The following is an 18984-nucleotide window of genomic DNA, read 5'->3' as shown; positions in this document are numbered from 1 at the left end:
GTGAATGATGGAACACGTGCTATTTCATACTGGGAAAGAAGTGGCAAAGTGGAAAGGAGACAGAAGGAATAGAAACGGGTGGAAAAGTGTTGCAAAATATAACATTGATATACTCCAGATCAGAGGCTAATAGGCTGGATTTACTTGCAACTGTTTGTGGTTTTATTTATTTGAGTTCAGAAAGCAGAATGTCTTATGAACACTATCCAGGTCACCCACCAATTACTAGGAATTCTGAAACCATCTGTCAATTTGCTTTCACAACAATGCAGTAAGGCAACATTTTAGGACTTGAAACCCACCTGTCTGGTGGCACCAGGCTCTGTGAGGAAGCTAGGTTTTTATTTAACTATTGAAACAAAGACAAATCATCCAGGAAAACTACACCAAAAACCAGACCACACCTTACACATTTTATCCTCATTTTCTATTCTGGTTTGGGCTTGATTATTAAATTCTTATTGGAGGTACTGTTCATTTACTTGAATTTCACAGAAAATCTCAGTCTTTTCAGACATTTAGAAATCACAGTATCCAAAAAGATTCATGTATTTTCTTTGGGACAGTTTTTATTTTTTTTTGCTACAGTATGTAAATTACAAGCTTGGGTGACTTTCAAAGACAGATATTTACTCCTTTTGCTAAAGGAAGCTTAAGATAAATTTGTTACAAATAACTTTAATTCCTTTCAGATGTTCTTGGTTTTACATTACAGTACAAAGTAGGCAAACACGTTTCCTTAGGAGGGTAACATCCCTTTAGGTTATTGAGTGGAACAGTACCCAGTCACACAAGAATCTCAACTTCCAATGTACTCTGTTTATTTGATGGTTCAAACTTGCCCTTTACTACCAAGAACCCGAAATGAGAGTTTCCCTTTTTGTTACAATACTTCCTACTGCTTGTCACCAGGGCTACTATGCACTTTCCAGGTATGAAAGCAAAGATAATAGGGAAAAAAAAATTAAAACACAGCCTGTGTCTAGATCACAAACTTCTGCTGGCATATCTGGGCTGGGAATGTCTGCTTCCTTATACTGCCTTGAGAAGAAGCCTATAGTACAGTGTGGCTACACTACAGCACAGTGCCTTTCTTGGTCTAGTCTAGGCTGTTTGGGGTGACAGTGTTAAGTATGTGGTCAAATTTTCTGTCAGCATAATGCTGAATCTACATAAAAAGTCTTGCTGGATTTTTCTTTATCACAAGAATCTCTTTGAAATAATTATGCTCAAAGAATAAACAGGAAGGTGAGGGTTTCTAGCAGAGTGCTGCAGGTGATTAAGTGGCACAACTTCTCTGAAGGTACACTAGCAGCCTGAAATCCAGTCATATTTTATGAAAAGTTTTTTAAACTACTGTCAAGTATGGAACCATTTCCTGAATTTTCTTACCAATTACAAATGTTTTCAACTCAGCACAGCATGGTCCCCCTATTGTCAAGCAGAACAGCCATAAAGACAGTGACAGGGAAGGAAACAGAGTAAATAAAAAGTTATACACAAAAGGCTTTAAAATGCACCAAGCGTGTGTGTGAAGGGGAAGCCTTTTCCCACTGTTTTCTTCCTCCTGAAACAATCTTAGCTGTTGCTTGGTATTATTTTACCTCAAACACTCAGACGAGTAATAACTGTGCAAATCCACTATTTCTTTTTGCTTGGATTTACCTGTCTGTGAGATCCTAATCCCTCAGGTCACCCAGCTGGAAGCAATGTCACCAGTATTCCAAAGTAAACAGAACATATAGGAAGGCCAACATCAGGCCCACCTGCACAGTCTTTGGAGTTCCAACACAAAGCAGATTTTGTTCTGTTGATAGCTGCAAGCTTGCTAATGTACTACAGACCATGCAAACCACTTGCACTGACAGAATAGTCACACGAAGCAAGAATTTTCATAAAGGAATGCCAACAGAAATTAGATCCAGATTTGAACCCCTGGCTGCAACTGAGGAGTGAGCAGCTCAGACCAGGAGCTGGACAGCCTGTGCACATGTGCCTGCTCTGCTCCCTCAAATCCTGAGAGACTTGGCAAGGTACCAACCTTGGCATGGCTTGGGAAGGGTGAAGAGATGCTCCAAGTCACGAGTGTAGGTTACACAGAACATCTGGCTGCTCACTTTTCAGTGGGTTCGTGCTGGGGAAGCGCTGCCCAAGCTCCTCGTGGCCTCGCAGGCAGTTCTGCTGCTGATACCCGTGAGTCTTTGCACCAGGAACACAGCACAAAGAGAACATTTGGACCAGCATTTGGACCACTGATTTGAAACTGAAATACTTATTAAAAATTGCTTTGACTTTAAATAGCTTTATAGTTTTAAATAAAATAATTGTTTTAAAATAGTTTTAATTAAATGAACCTAGAAGTTGTGGATCTTTGATATCCATGTCTGATATACTTTTTGAATAAATAAATCTATAAATACATCTTGATCTTTTTGGTGATGAAATGCACAAAAAGTTAATTTTTTTTTTTTAAGCTGAAATGAACAGTTGTCTCTTTAGGAATAAACTTAATATCCAGAAACAAGCAATGCAAAGTTACAGAAACCCAAAATATATTCTAACTACATAGTCACTATAAATACATAATTTAACTGAAAGCATGCTTTTTAATTACTCTGCGAGTAAATTGCCAAAAAAGAAAATCAAGCTTCTCTTTAAAATAAAAACTAAATAAATAAACAAACCCAGAATTCAAATAATAAACTGAACCAGCCAGTAACACTTTAAAATATAGAAGTGTCTTTCCCTTTCTCCTTTAAAGTAGCCCAGCATTATGATACTCTTGAGGAAAACAAGCAAACAACGAACCCTCCAACTATCATTCTCAAGTTTCATTCTAAAAGTAAAAGTTTTCATTAATTTGGGCATTTGAAATTTGCTAGTTTAGCATAAAGCTGCACATGAGGCTCCCTAGGGTATAAATAAACTAAGCCTCCACAGTGAAAACCAAAAGAGAAATCATACATGCAGTTTATTCTAGAAAAAACATGATTTTAACTTTTACTTTAAAAACCTGTTAAGTGTAACAGTGCATTAGGAACAATCAAGCTCACTAGAGGGACAATTTGCTTGCAAATGTCAGAAAGCATGATCTTTAATGTTATAATTCTGAGCAGTATCTCAAAGATTTCACTTCATAGCATTTTACAGAATAATATCCTAAACCTGAACACACTGCATCATACAAGGTTAGTAAGCAGAAAATCACAGAGTGGAGTGAAGTGGACCCCTCAAAAATGCTGTTTCCTGAGGTGTAAAGGAATTGTTTCACACTCACACCATCAGCAGGGCTGGACCATTGTGCTCTGTGCAAGAACAGCTGCCACACCTCGGCCAGAGCGTGGCCCAAAGGCCTGTGTTTGTAATTCTCACCTTCACTGTCCTGTCAGCGTTCCTCACCACCACACAGAGAGGGCTGAGCACCAAGTGATAGAAATATCCATTGAAAATGACTCTTTGTACTGATCTAAATTTGTTTGTAAAGCTGATAGAGAAAGAACAGATTTTACAATACAGGTCTCAGAACTGCAGGGCAAATAAATGCAAATGTGCTTTATCAGCTGGAACAAGTGCCCTGGAATACTGTCAGGCTGTGGATCTGCAGTGAATCTCTGAGCCTCTTCTGTAGGATCAGTCCCACTTTACATAACTTTCACTCACTGAGAGGCTGCAGCCACAGAGTTCCCTGATCCTGTGCGCTCATTTGGGATGAATCAGACACGAGCCCTAATTCCAATAAATATTCATAGACAAAGGCAAGGATCATTATTCCCCATTTATGGAGGAGAAACTGAGGCACAAAGTGATTACTCCAAGTCAGTGACATAGCTGGAGGAAAACCCAGTCAGCCCCACACCTGCTACCAGGTGCTTTAAAATGGGCCAAAGCCACTCGATTATTTAATATGAATAATTTACTAAACATCTTTTGTTTCTGTGTTTAGTGAGACCAGTGATTTTTTTTTTAACCTTCCATTTTTAAAACAACCCACATGATACTGAGAGTAAAGGTCCAAGAAATTTAGTGAAATCTGCCAGCAGATTTAACCCATTCATGATATTCACTGCAAGCTATAAGATACAGGGTCAGCCTGGTAATCACCAAATGAGGGCTCCATGAATGCCACCACACTCTTCTCACTCCACCCAAATAATTACATGGCTCACCAGGAGAAATAAAATGGATAAAAACATTAAGACTTAGAAAAAAAAAATAATGTTTCCATAAAACATAGACTTATTGCATGATAGCTGGAGGCAACACCTTTGCACAAACAGCTGTAAATTAAAGCTGTCGTTTTACTAAGCTTCCAGGGATTGCTTACACAATGTGTGGCAATGGGAGAGAATATAGAAGACAGTTAATTTTCTTCCTTCTTCTTCACTTGTCCAAGTGGATGAAAAGCTACTTGCCTACTCTCAAAAGGATGAAGATAGTAACTTTTTATGCTCCCATACCACGCTGCTACAGTTGTGAACAGATGTGAACATTTTGCCACCTGATCGCTAAACTAAAATTTTCTTGGTTTCTAAGTAAATGTGAAAATATATCATCAAATACACATCACCTGCAGGTGGCAAGTGTTAGAGAACTTGAAATCACAATTGTGTTCTACTCTCTCCAGTAACCACTGGTGAGCTCTCAACGTGCTGTGTCCACTCCTTTCAGCTATGAGAAGGCTATCCAGTGTTTGAGTTCTTCCACATGCTGCAGTATCTGTGTATAATAGAAATCCATGTTGGCTGCAAATTCAGTACACACAGGGGATTCCATGTCACCAAAGGTGCAGTACAGTGCAGTTCCTCCAATGCTAAGGAAAACAGTTGCTATGCACAGCAGAATCAGCAAAATACAGGAGCCACCAGACACTTCATCTGTAAGTAAGAGCAGAAAAGGTGAAAAAAGATGTTATACAAAGCAATACAAATGCACGTGAGAAAACCTGAGATAGGTTTTTATCATGGGTCAGGAGGTAAACACACTTAATAACGCTCACCATGTCAAAGCGACCACAATACATACAAGGAACTTTATGTTTTTCAGTCTTTTCAGAAACCTAAATAATTATACTGCTTCATTCCTGCAGTCTGTGTACCTGTCCTTGCTGAGATCACTTATGGAGTCATTCCACATGAAGCAGAACACACTTACCTGTGAGAATGCCCCACAACCAAAGCTGTCCTTCATGGAATATTTGAAATGAAACGAAGGCTTTGAAACTGAACCAAATGGAAACATTCTTGCTTCATTTGTAATGACACTGACTGCACTACAATGAACTGCTTGTGATTACTTTCACATTTTGATTACAGACACAAAACCTTCACTGTAGGCTAATGTGAGGGGTTATTTTACTTCCCAGTTATTCTCTGCTAATTCTTTGCATGATTGTTTATTCCAGAGTAGGAGCAATGCAGAGGTTGCAGAGGTGCTGCTACATCCTCACAACCTCACTTGTCCTTGCTAATCTGCATGCACGAACAACATCTGCATCTTCTGTCAGACTGACATGACTCTTAAGAAAATTTCTGTACTCCCTTCACTCTACACCAGGGAGAAGAAATGGGGTAAAAAACCCCCCAAAACATTAAATGTTTTTTTTTGAGGTGTGTGTTTGAAATCAAATTTAAAGTCATAATAACAATATAAAACAACTTTCCTTTTGAATCCCTAAATCCTTGGGGGAAAAGAATAGAAAAAACTCTAATTGGAATTTTAAATAAAACATAAACACTTTCAAAATAATTTCAAGAAAAAGATGGGTTAGGGTCTCTTTTTAGGCTGTGAATGATTGAGACATGCTAACACACTTTTAAGAACTAATTTATACCATTTAGTGGCTGGCATAAACAGTAGATAGCACTTGCTATATCATTAGCAATCAAAAGTATTTTTCTTCATATCTCTTCAGTTAGAATAAGAGAGACTCTAAACTCCAAAAAAAAGCACCCAATTCCATGGTCTACTAGAAAGGGTTGGAAATGTACCCATGGACAAAGCACAACAGACTCATTTCTTTTGCATCCCTCTACCTACACAGTAAATGGATTTAGGGAGAAAGCCCACACCTCTCAGCAATGAACTTTAATGAAAGGACTTCAGTTATCTGTCACTTGTAAATAATTCGGCCAGAGGAAAAAAGCATTGACTTAATTCTCAACCAAGCTTTAAAACAGAAGTGTGCTCATTGTATCCTTCTGTAGTCTTGTTACCCAAACCTGGTATGGATTAGCAATCTTTGATCAATCACCTTTACATACTAAGTTTTAAAAAACCAAAAGAGTATGTTCAGTAAATGCCTGCTCTGATGTTGTGAACAAAAACATTGACAGTATTTGCACCCCAAGAGGACAACCCATGAATTAATAGCTTTAAACTACCTTGATCCAATGTGTCTTCCATTTCTTGGAATCTCACTCTTCTTTTTGTTTGCCTTTGCTGGACTTGAGCAATTGTTTTTCCATCCCTGTCATCTCTCTTCTTTAGTATAGACACCAATCCTTCCACTGGGGTAATCTATCACAAAAGTCAGCGAATGGCACAAGAGATGTTAAATAGAGCTCATGCTTTGATTTCTCACAATGACTCAGGGAGAAAACAAGCTAAACACTTAATAAATAGTTTCCAGTCTACTTTTCTTAAACAATGCAGAACTTATGAAACCTCCTTCTTGAAGACATCAAGTCCTGAACAGACAGGACAGCTGCAGTATCATTCTGCTGCTTGCTGACACTGCTTGCCCTTGATTGTTACAAAAGTTAAATACACACGGGTTTTCTGCTTGGATCGTACTTTGTGTTCCTTTGTAAGCTCACATGGGCAGGGGCAGTGGTGAGGCGGATTTGTGTCAAAATCACTATCATCAGAGGGCAATAAGAAGTCAATGACACACTGCTGCTGCCTCTCCAAAGATATAATCCTGCAGAGACCATCAAATACTTATTGTGGGATTAATTTTCCAGCACTGCAATTGGTTCCCCAGGGGGGACAAGCAGCTCCAACAGGGCTACAAAACCAAAGAGAGGGAACACCAGGGAAAAAGAAAGCTTCAGTGCTCTGGATAGATTCCAGCTCCACATTGTAATAAGCTCTCTGGATACAGCAGCAACTCAAAAATCCTTCCCTATAGACTGGTCACCCACACAGCTTGCACAAACAGCAATATGGTCAACAAGTCAATAAATCACAACTCTCTTTTCTTTGGTAAAGCATTTGGATTAGTTGCAAGAATATATGCTAAGCCATACTGAGTTGGCTGAGCAGTCTGTAACTTCCTAGCTATTAATGAAATGAAAGTAGGTGAAGTATCAGGAGAAAAATGCTTTCCTAAGCAAGTAGTTCCTGGTGTGCTAGAAATAAACAGAAATTAAAGTAGAAAGTATGTTTAGAATTGCCCTTTTTTAACCTTGTGAGCACCCTTGCCTCAAAAAGCTAGTAATTATTTCTTCCTAGATCTTAGTAGAACTTTGAAAAACTTAATTCTGTAGATGAGCATTTAACATTTGTTAAGTTGAAAAGCAATAAGTATACATTTGTGCTACAGCTAAAACATATCACATTTACAACTGAATTTGCAGCTCCTCTATTAGAAAGCCTCAAAGGCCTCTAATTTTCACAAAAAACTCAAAACCCCCCAACTTTCCAAGAAACACTGCAGCTGCAGACAACAGACTGCTTAAGCCTATCTATACCATAAGTTAGAAGTGCAACACAAAAACTTGTTTGCATTGCATTTCCAAGAGCTGTAGAGAAACAGAAAACAAACAACTTCACAACTTATGTCCTTAAGCTTGCCTCATGCCATGAGCTTATATAATGCATCGATGCACGCTGTAGTCAGAGAGATGGGGCACTGCACACAGCGAGACACAGGCAAATCCAATAGGCACTGGAGCAGCTTTGGCCTTTGCAACATTTCACTGATAAATGTGGCAATTACACTCGTGGGTCTCTGGTCTGGCAGTATTTTATAGCTCTCAAATGGATAAATAACTATCCAGAACAACTTAGGGGATAAAACTGATCTCTGCCACACTTTTGACACTCACTTTCCCTTTTGTTTATTTGATCAAGAGCTTGAGTGCATTACGTAATGAAACAATGCAAGGAAGTACTTGGAAAATAGTGAAAGCGTGGAGGCAGAGGAAATAAATTGTTTAAGTCAACATGCAGAAGACCAAGTAGTTGGCACAAATGACCCAGAAACAATAGTCTGCAAGTGTCTCATCACAACAAATGAGTGCACTGAGGTGCAGCTTCTACTGGTAATGTTAAATTAGCCTTGCAAAACGGCCACGGAAATCTAACAGGCCAGCAGAAAAATCTACACTTAAGTTTCTTTCTTGTGACAAGGAAGGAGGATTATGTAGGAGTGCTTTAATTTGACTTATTTATTTGGAAGGGTGGAGATGAAATGATATCCTTTAGTAGAGTAGATTATTTTAAGCCTGTGCTTACAGCATTGCTTTCATAAAGAGGATCAATGGCTCCTCCCACACCACCCACACAGCAGGCTGGCTGTTGCCTGGCATGATTATTCCCAAGTGGCTTGGACTGCACAAGGTGGGAATGTCACCCAGAGATGCCAGGGCATTCCTACCAGTCTGCCCTTAGATTAGAAGTGGTGGTCTGTTCTGCAAGTCATCATTGCAACCTGAGCCACTTCATTCTGTCTGCTGGCTCTCGGTACTTTCTGAATGACTGTGTCACAAAGTCGCTTCTTCTCCAAGCTTAAAACCAGAGGGCTACCCTTGAAAGGATTATGTGGAAATGTGTTTCAGTAATTACAGTTACATAAAAGGCTTTCTGGAGGAAAGTCTTGCTACAATGAGCTTCATTTACTTCCCCTGTCAGCCTACATGGCTACATTTCACGATTTACTTTAAATGTATAAAGAACTAATTTGACACAGCACAGGTTTCTCTATTCTGAATATCTTCTTTTTCTTAAAAAGAAGGAGCAAGTGCTTTTGATTTTTGAATAAAAATCAGAGTGGCTAGTGTTACTTCCCTATCCTAACAAAAGCCATAAACTGTATTTTGAAAAATGGCCCCTTTACATGATATGAAATTCATACCTAGAATAGAATCATAGAATATGTTGAATTGGAAAGGACTCACAAAGATCATCGAGTCCAGCTCCTGGTCCTGCACAGGATACCCCAAGGATCACACCATGTGCCTGACAGCATTGTCCAAGAGCTTCTTGAACTCTGTCAGGCTGGTGCTGTGACCACTTCCCTGGAGAGCCTGTTCCAGTGCCCCATCATCCTCTGGGTGAAGAACCTTTTCCTAATATCCAACCCAAACCTCTCCTGACTCTGCTCCATGGCATGACTATACTTCATCTGCCATACTTCATTTGCCTTTGAATTTTACGAGTTATGCACTTAAGGTTTTTTGTCTTTGTCTGCAATACACAAAGTGATTATATTAGATCCATCTCCCACTAATTAAACATCCAAGGAGAAGGACTTAGCTGCCACACAAGATGAAGTTTTACATCCCACTCTTTAGGAGGCAGGAGGAATTAAAAAAGGCAGAATATATTATTTAAATTGGAAGTTAACGAGGGAGCTGTGGTTAATACAGTTGACCACAAGTCAAACAGAGGCTTGACTTGAACCACAGGCAGAAAAATACAGGCTTGCACCAGACTGCCCTGCAAACAGCTCTTACATGAAACAGCTGCATAAAGGACCCTATTGAAACATCAGATATTTTCTTAATTCTAAGCTGCATAATTAACAAAAGATGGTCTTGGAGCATCTATGTGACTGAGCTTACTCAGTTCTGCTGGCCTTCTCAAATCTTTCGACTGGAGCTTTTATAGTCACCCTACAGGAACTGAAAGTGGCATGCAGGTGTGTGGTGGCATTTTCACCAAAAGTCAAAAATGAAAGCAGCAATGACTGTTGGTTAATTGAAACTCTGTTAAATAAAGCTTTTCTCTTTCCCCCACCATTAATAGAAAGTGAATCTACTTCAATCAAAAGTTTCACACTTTTCAGATAAATTTTAATAGCCAGGTTGCAAAATTAGAAGAAATAAACTCTAATTAAATCACCTCTTTTCTGTTTAAAACAGCATTTGGTAATAAAATATCAAAAAGCTTCTTACATTACGCTTATTTTCAACAAATATGACGTGTGTATGTTATATTTATAAACACACTGGACAAAATTATGAAAATAAAGCCTTGTGATTCAAGTTCTTAGAGAAAACATATTGAACTTGACAATTAGAATTAGTTGTAGCATATAGACATAAATAAAAACCCCCAAATGGAGGCACTACAAACTGAGAACTAGGAAGAAAAGCTCATTATATGAAATACTTTGGTCTGAATGCAGAAAACTAGTCAAGAAGGTTTGTGTATTCTTCTGTGGGCTGTATTCCTTATTCAGTTACTTGGCAGAGAACTGTAGTTTTATTACAAGCAATACCAGATTATTTTAAAGCAGTAGTCTCTGAAATGACAAAACCCAAGACTGCCTTGTTTTAACATAAAAGCAGCAGACAAACCCCTTTGCTAATAAAATACATTATATAAGTGGGTAATTTGACTTTGAAGTAGAGCTAACTCAGCAGATTCAGTATTCATACCATAGCTACAGACAGTAACTATTTTTCCTGCTGATAAACTTGCCATGCAAGTACCTACAGCAACAAATAGCTCAGATACCCTGAAAGCACTTCACATGGAAGTGTAGTTCTTACAAACTCAGAGCTATGGGACCCAAGCTATACAAGAGAACAGAGGATCCAAAACATTGCCTCCAAACCTAGTGGAGACTTCATTTCTTGGTATACAAAATGCCATCCAAAAGCTTTATGTTTTGTTAGACAGTCTCATTATCTATGCTTTCTAAAAAGAATGTCCCAATTATAATTTTCTAATAAGGAGAAACTTTAAGATTTTATTCACTTCCCTGTCTCTCACATAAAAAGTTTATGCTACAACCTTTTATTTTATATAGCAAAATGCAACTTTATTGAGGTTACAGTTTGTTTTGCCACTGGTGTGTCATTTCATTCTCACAGAAATGGTAGCAAAGATACCTAAGAAGAGCTATATACTTTTAGTATCTGTTATTGCCAGTTTCTGACTGTGCTACAAAGCTCTTTGTATAAATCCTGTTTCTATAAAATGACTGTAGTTTTCCATCATTTGCATGTTGTTGTACATGGTTTGTACTAGTGAAGAAATATCCAATATAAAGGCCCGTACAATAGGAAAACTACTATTTCAGTTTTGCAACTGTTGAAATCCAGAGTCAGAATTTGGTGAATTTTCACTCTTGTAATTAGTTATTGTAAATGATAAACTAAAAGCAAGTGAAAAAATATCTAAATTAGAAAACTGCACGAGATGATTCTTGGATCTCAAGAATGGAGCCAAGCAAAACTTCCTAACTGTAAATACATACACAAGTACTTACCCTTCCCCATTTTCAATAAATTATTATTACATGATAATTGCAATTGTCAATTGAAGAACATTAATGAAATTTTATCTTACTTATATGGATTTTGTCCCCAAGTTATTTCAAAATTATCTTTACTCCCACCTCCCATTCTAATTTGTTTGTGGCAATCTCATAAACACTTACTTCATGACAAGTTTTATCACAGTCAAATTGATTATTCTTTTCTTTTTTACTGCCACATTGGTACATTTCGTGGGATTCATTTCATTTCACTCACGTGGCTACCTATGCATTTTCTAGATACCTTCTGTTCTGTTAACAACCAGTATATGAAAACACTGTTATCTTCTTAGGTTGCCATAGCCTGAACAATGCAGTTTCAAATCCTTCAAGAGGACAAGAAAGGAAGAAGTGTCACAGCTGGGTACTAGGATCGGTCTGCTCATCAAACTTCAGTGCCATCTTATTTTAGCATTAAAACAGAATCAATGAACCCAAGTTAACTATGCTGCTTTCTCAGAGATGCCAAACTCTTTCAAATGTGTCTTCCAAGAAGGTTGTGGGTGCTCACCACTTCTGAAAAACAACCCCTAGGCTACTGATGGGTGGTAAGATTAACTGGAACAACATCCTATAAGTGTATAATGAAACAATACAAGCTGGTGTGCTGTCCTTAACTCACCCTGCCGCACCTAGAAATCTCAAATATTGCGAAACAACCCCAGATGCTGCATATTAAAAATTTTAATTGCTACCGACTTTAATCCTTCTTCCCTTCTCCCATTTAAGCCCCCTGCCTCACACAAAACTCAGGCCTCTTGCTAAGAATGATTCAAGTGAACTCTCACCAATGCAGCCAACATGATGCCTTATATGGGCAGAAAAAGTACTATGGAAAAACTCAAGGTACTTTTTCCTCCACAGAGACTCAACTCTGCCATCACAGCGCTGGCAGCCCCAGCATCAGGAGAGCAAACTAGAATTGAAATTAGATGCCCTGTAAAGCATCATCATCGGTCACAGGGACAATCAATACAAACATATTTTTTCTAACAGTATCAGTATGCTGCTTCCTATCCCATCCTCTGAAACACAAATGGCACAAACAGAGCTACTTAAAAATAGATGCTCTTGGATTAATTTAGGCTTTGTCTATGTGAAACAGAACAGTACTCCTCTGCTAAAATGCAGAACTTTCAGTGGGCTCAAAAGAAATTTAATGCTGAGGGATGATACTTAAATTACTCTTTCGTTATACAATATACGGGCTTAGCACAGACTGTCAACAAAATGCTCTTTTTCAAAACCACTCTCTAAGTGAACACAAGCCAACGGACTTAGTTGAAAATTCGGGATACATGTATTAACACGTATGTGTGTTTCCACATCTGCTTGTTTACAGCTTTGTGCACATGGCTGTCGGTCCTGGCATAGTTCCTGCGAGCCTACAAAAATATGAGAGGCATGATCTTGGAAAGGATGTAAGGAACTGTTAAGGTGAGGAGAAAAACAAAAATGCCCTCTTTTCAGTTCTGGAGACTTTACCAAACATGTAGTAACATCAGCAGTGATCTCCACTATTTAGCTCCCTACTTGGCCACTGTCCTTGAGCACTTGTGGGGGTTCTTGGACTCTGTGCATTAGCTTGATCTATAGAGAAGTACTGTAACTTTATTGCCAAGGGGATAGTCTATTGTCAAAGATCTTAAAAATAGAGATGAACTAAGAAGATACCTTCATACAAGTCTTCCCCCTCCAGCATCTGAAATAACATCATTTCACAATGCACTCATTTTTTCATTAAAAGAAAAAAAAAGCTCTTAAGGTCCCATGGATGCAAATGCAGCAAAACCAGAAGACAAATAAAGCAAAGATGTCGTCATTACACTCTCCAAAAAAGTCCCAAAGCAATAAATCTTCTCTATTTTCAGAAGAACAATTTAGCTTATGAAGCACTCACCCTTCTTACAGGCCTATCAGCAGTGCATAAGGAAGGTGGGTTCAGGGTTAATTCTTTCTTAGCTTGGGCTGAACAAATCTGCCTAAACTTGACAAAATCAGAAGCCCATTCATTCATATACAGAATTTATATATTTAGTTCTCACCTTTTTGGAATAAGCACAAAAAGCAAACTTTGTTCTATGCATAGAAATGAACAGTGGTACATCACAGGCATTATGTAGATTTCTGACACAAAATTTGATTTAACAGGAAATGTGAGAACATCTCTCAATAGCCTCGGTCAGAATTTAAAAAAAAAAATTAACCCCCTCCAGGGTATCACACTCATATATAAGATCAATCTTATTTTTGAAACACACACTGCTGGTAAAGAAGGAGACAGAGAGGCAAAATGAAACTTTTTTTTCTGAGTAACTCAGAACGATTAAATAGGTATACATTTCAGATTTGAAAAAGTGATACATAAAAGAATATTTAACACTTTTTGAAATTGGCAATATCTAAAATATTTTAACTGAGATAAACATGAAGTATTTTATAGGATTCATAATATTTACCTCAGTAATCTCTATCCTTCTTGTAAGTTCATCAAGAGAAGAAAAGCTGTCATCCAGTGATAAAGCTTCCAGGGAGTTATAAGATGCTCGTTCGGGTGAAATATCTGGAACAGTGTCAAAGTCCTCTTGGTTTGCTAAGTTTGCAGATTCTTCAGTATCTATTATGTTACCATTTAAAAATCTCAGAAATAAATCTTCTTGTTCATTATTGACCTTCTCCTCCTGTCCTGCTGCTCTCTCTATTTCCTTGGACACCTGTGAACGGGCAGTACTCTCATGCTCAGACACTTTATTACACCCAGAGCATTCATCTGATGCAGTTCTGTCCCATGAAGACTGCTCATCATTATCATCAGGCTGTATCTCTTGCTGCTTTAAATCAATATTTCCAAGCTGGCCACAAGCAACTTCTGAAGACCCAGCAGCATGTTTTGATCTGAGCAGATTTCTATCAGCTGGCACATCTTCATCAGAAGGAACCAAATCAGCAGGCATATAATCAGCATCTATTAAAGACAAAGCATCTACCATTGGCTCAAGAGGGAGTTTCACTCCAGGCTCCCCAGCCCCTTCTATTTTTACTGCATCCTTGGAGAGCTGTCTTTCCCTCAGCTGCAGACTGTTATCCTTACCAGCATCCCCAGATGATAAACAGCCCGAGGAAGGCCTGCCCACTGTCCCTGTGGACTGGGTGTGTGGCTCCAGTGTTGATCCAGCACTGCAGTGCTGCTCCTCCATGTGGTCCTTTCCTGCAGCTACCCGAAGCCTTGCTGCCTCTGTCTGTCTCTCAGTTTTGTTTTCACCTGGGCAAACAGCGCTCGGCTGTTTATCTTCTTTCTTTGGTCCAGCGCCAGGACAAGTTTCAGTACCTAAGTGCAATAGGAAAAACAGTTCCAGAGTTTTTAAATGATTCAAAGCATCAGCCCAGGGGGGAAAGAGTATACTGTGATTTGATAACATTGTAACCTAATGCTTCAAAATGCTCTCCCATAAAGGGCAGGCATTTTATGCTCCTGTCAGGAAAACTTTTGTTAGTAGTCTCTGACTCCTGATTCAGGGGGAAAAAAAAAAGTATTTGCTCACATCTTGCAGGTGAAGCACATGATTTAGTGTCCTTCTGAAAAAACTACTCCCAATATGTAAGCAGATATCTTTCTGAACAGTCACTTTTCTTCTAATGGGTATTTCACGTGAGTCATCTCACGGAAGCCTGGAGTTCAAGCAAATGCACTTAATTACAGAAAACTGTATCATGATGCCAGTGCATCTACCACCTAGGGAGAGATATGCACTTCCTTTAAAGAACCTGAAATCATCCTAATTTAATAAATTTTAAATCTGTAGATCATTAGCTCCTTTGGTTAACATTAAACTAAATAGAAATTACATTTCCCATAAATGGACAGCATAAAAAGATGCTGCTTTTTGAATCAGTAAATTAGTTTATATATTAAAAATATAATTTGATGCAATTAATTTCTGTATACATATTTATAATACATATAAAATTATTTTTTTATATGAAATTTCAGAGACACACAAGTTCTACATAGGCTGTGAATTCACCTACTGTTGGCATGATCTACTGATGGAGGAGTAGATGGTTAGCCCAAGTTATCTATGAATTACTAGATATTTACCAATATGAGAAAGCCAAAACTCTGTTTTTAGGCTTAAAAAGAGAGAAAGGGGCTGTTAAGAATTAAAATACCCAAGTAAGCTAGCTATGACAGAAATTGCATTTTATTCCATACTTTTTAAAAACTAAGTTAAGACTATGCTATAATAGAACTACCATTGCAGTAATAGTAATAACCTCAATCAACAAATTAATAACTTTAGAAAACACTTACTTGTATTTTTTGGTCACAGTAAAGTCTTACAAACAGATTAAAAAAGATATCAAACAATGCCTTTCTTAACTGAGTTCTCTATGCCAATTTTATTCTTCCTCACCTATTAAAATATCTCTTAAAATGTGAGCAATTTCCTGAACTTGTTACAATAGTCACATTTATTAAAATAAATGTTTGCATTAATTCATCATACTGAATAATTTTATTAAATTCCAAAATTATCCCCCTTTTAATGGACAATGAAATGCACGGTAGCACAGAAAAGACAGACTTGAAAATTAACAAAGATAATATCCAAGCAAATCAAAATGTGGAAAAAAAATATCAGAATGACATTGATAGAAAGAAAGAGTACAAGGAACCTAACTTCTGTAAAACACTGAAAGAATAGGTGTGAGACAGGGACTTTTTAAAAATTAGACACAGATGAGTAGATAGCTCAAAGGATTTGTAATGGGATACTGAGCCCTTCACATACAGGTCATGAGTTCAAACACAGCCTGGATTATTGGTACAAGATTTTATTACCATCTGTCAATTTTTCCTAGTGGATATATCCACATCACAACAGGCATCTTTGTTGGCAGCCCCAACTGCAACAAAGATTAAATGGAATCGGAAATTAAATCAGATTCTTTACTGTGAAAGGTGTCCCTTGAGCTCAGGGCACTGTTCCTAAGAAAGTAATAAATGATCCCAGCACTGTTATCTAACCACAGATGTACAAGAACTGGGATGCAATGATCATTCACATCAGGTTTTCAGCAGTGTTCAATATTTACAACTACTTCAGGGAACCCTCACCCCCTATAGACTGAAGGCAAGTTAAGACAAATACTTGAAGACTTAATTAGAAAAGATGCCTTTGCCTACACTAAGTTAAATGAAGACACTGGGCACTAATTTTTACCTGACTGACAGAGGTACAACCGAGTGTCTACTGAAAGTTTTTAGCAACAAAAACACTTTTGGTAATTTAAAAAAGGGTTTATTTTCTGCCTAACAGAGTTGAATTAGGATCCACACTTGGTTTGCTCATCACAGAAACCTGTAGGCACTACTTGGTCCTGTTAATCCAAGACAGCCTAGCAGACAGAGTAATCTACAGTAATCTACCAATGGAGAATTCACACTTCTCCATCCTTGTCCTTCTTCCCAATTAAAAAATCCCACAGGGCCCAAAAGAAAATAGGGTATAAAGACTTCCTCCCTCTCCTGGAAACGAGTCTAAACTATATGTACACACTGCAAACTTATGCTAAGGGTTTTGCTAAATTCAGTATTTCATTAGGAAGGTTTTCATGAAACACATATATTTATCTTTAGTTAACACTAAGGCTATTAGGTTTCTGCTTTCAGTCAGAAACTGAAGAAATTCATGGGTAAAGGATGTATCAATTCTCATCTTTTAATATACGCACACAGTATTACGGACCAAATTCTCTGTTGGTAAATTCAGAGTGAAAATCTGCCAGTAAGTAAAATTGAATAGAACAGACCATTCACAACCCTTGCTCAGAAGGGCAGAAAACTAATTAGGTACTGTCTCAGGAATCCTGACTGGATGACTTCTTATAAAACTGTTTGTTGGTCACTGTAGGCCCAGCAGAGAGGAATCACGAATTCTCAGGATCAACTGCCTACAGAGGTTCAAAGTGTGTTTCCATATACCTTAGCAGATCAATGGAATAATTTTTGCTTCAGATTACAGGGAAGTTTGATTTTACTTCAAAGATACTACTATAGTGCAGTGCAACTATCTCTACAATGTAATATAGATACTGCCACAATGCATTTTATGTTTTCTTACTAGTAATTGCTACGTAAATTCTTATTAAATATGAATCCATATGAAGGCCAGTTCTCAAAACACTTGAGAGTTTCCTTTTCCTGTCTTACTGTAAGTCAGACTTCTACAAGCAGCTAAATGAGATAAGTAGCTCTTCCTGTGGTTTGGCGGATACACGTATAAGGAAAGTAAAACTCCACATGTTTACTTCTCATATTTCATTTCATTTTTCTTTTCTTTTGAGAAAAGAACCACCTAAAAAGCAGAAGTCAAGCATTCTAAGTTTTCAGTGAGAAGGCCTGTGCATTTGGGCTACTGCTGAAAAGCTTAATATTAGGAACTGTATGTTTATTACAGTACAGGATTCTTCAAATATACGGGTTCAGGCAAAATCAAGAACCAGTCCCAAATGGTCATGTTGCTTCTAGTCCTGAGTTGGATCACTCAGGCACAGCTTGTTATGTGAATGTTATTTCAGATAACAATCACCTTTGTCAAATTTCTGTCCTGGTTCATACTGATGCCTTCCCTACCCAAATCCTCCTAACTGCAACCAAACCCATTCATCCCCATGCTAGTGATGCATTGACACTGAAGGGCAGCAGCAGCTAATGACCACACGCTGCCTCAACAGCTGCTCACACTCGGCAGGGGGAGAATTCACTGCTTCCTCAAAACGCACTTACATTGTGAAAAGCATCTTTAGCAAATCTCAACCATTTAAACTCGAGTTAGGGTGGAAATATTCCAATCTTTGTATTGAAAGTACTTAGCACTGCTGAAGAATTCTCAGCAGAATGCTTTTATTGGATGACACGGCTTTATTAATTTACCAACATTTCACAGGAACCCAAAGATATTGATGATATTTTGACAAGATTTACATTAGGAGAAAGGCATGAAAAGATCCATTTGCACCATTAATTCCTTCCACATAAAGTCAAGGTGTTATACTAGAGTATTACAAAATTGAAACAAAATGCTCCTGAATTCAGAACGTTCAAATGTTCAGAAATTATGCTCTCCAGAAAGCTTTTGTTCCCACTTGGAATAAAATCAGAGGAAAAACTCTAATAGTCTATTTTTTTTCCATGGGAATTTCCAACTATCCAAAAATAAAAATCCCTGCATTCTTTTGATCTGCTTTCTGAGCTGTAGAACATGTTTGTTTCATGTTTCTAATGCTTTGTGTTTAGTTAGGTTACAAGAATAAAAGTGGGGAAAAGGCAGCACAGGGGTCACAGTAAAAGAGCATGGAGATTAGGAGGATCCACACGTAGAGAACTATGACTCTGTGTCTTCATTAATTTCTGATTCTCCTGAACATCCTGGCTGATACACACTTGTAGGCTGGTTTAGGTTGAAAAGGACCTCCTAGGATCACTTAGGCCA

At 38.0% G+C, this 18984-nt stretch overlaps 1 protein-coding gene across 5 annotated transcripts in view; it reads right to left on the bottom strand.

Annotated features, from left to right (window-relative positions):
• Positions 1-549: 549 nt before the first annotated feature.
• Positions 550-18984, bottom strand: part of CNST (consortin, connexin sorting protein) — a 49099-nt gene continuing 30664 nt past the window's right edge. For 4 of the 5 annotated variants that reach the window (XM_014878113.2, XM_088161340.1, XM_088161342.1 and 1 more), the window contains 3 exons: positions 13948-14816; positions 6381-6516; positions 550-4874 (listed from right to left, as the gene is read on the bottom strand). In XM_014878113.2, coding sequence (XP_014733599.2) covers positions 4669-4874; positions 6381-6516; positions 13948-14816 — 1211 coding nt within the window. In that variant the 3' untranslated portion in view covers positions 550-4668. The remainder of the gene's footprint in view (positions 4875-6380; positions 6517-13947; positions 14817-18984) is intronic. The other variant, XM_088161343.1, reaches the window with a different exon arrangement.

The sequence above is a fragment of the Sturnus vulgaris genome, chromosome 3, assembly GCF_052056855.1.
Source record: "Sturnus vulgaris isolate bStuVul1 chromosome 3, bStuVul1.hap1, whole genome shotgun sequence".
NCBI lineage: Eukaryota > Metazoa > Chordata > Aves > Passeriformes > Sturnidae > Sturnus > Sturnus vulgaris.
Note: the sequence above shows the minus strand (reverse complement) of the source record. Positions and strands in the feature narration are given on the sequence as shown.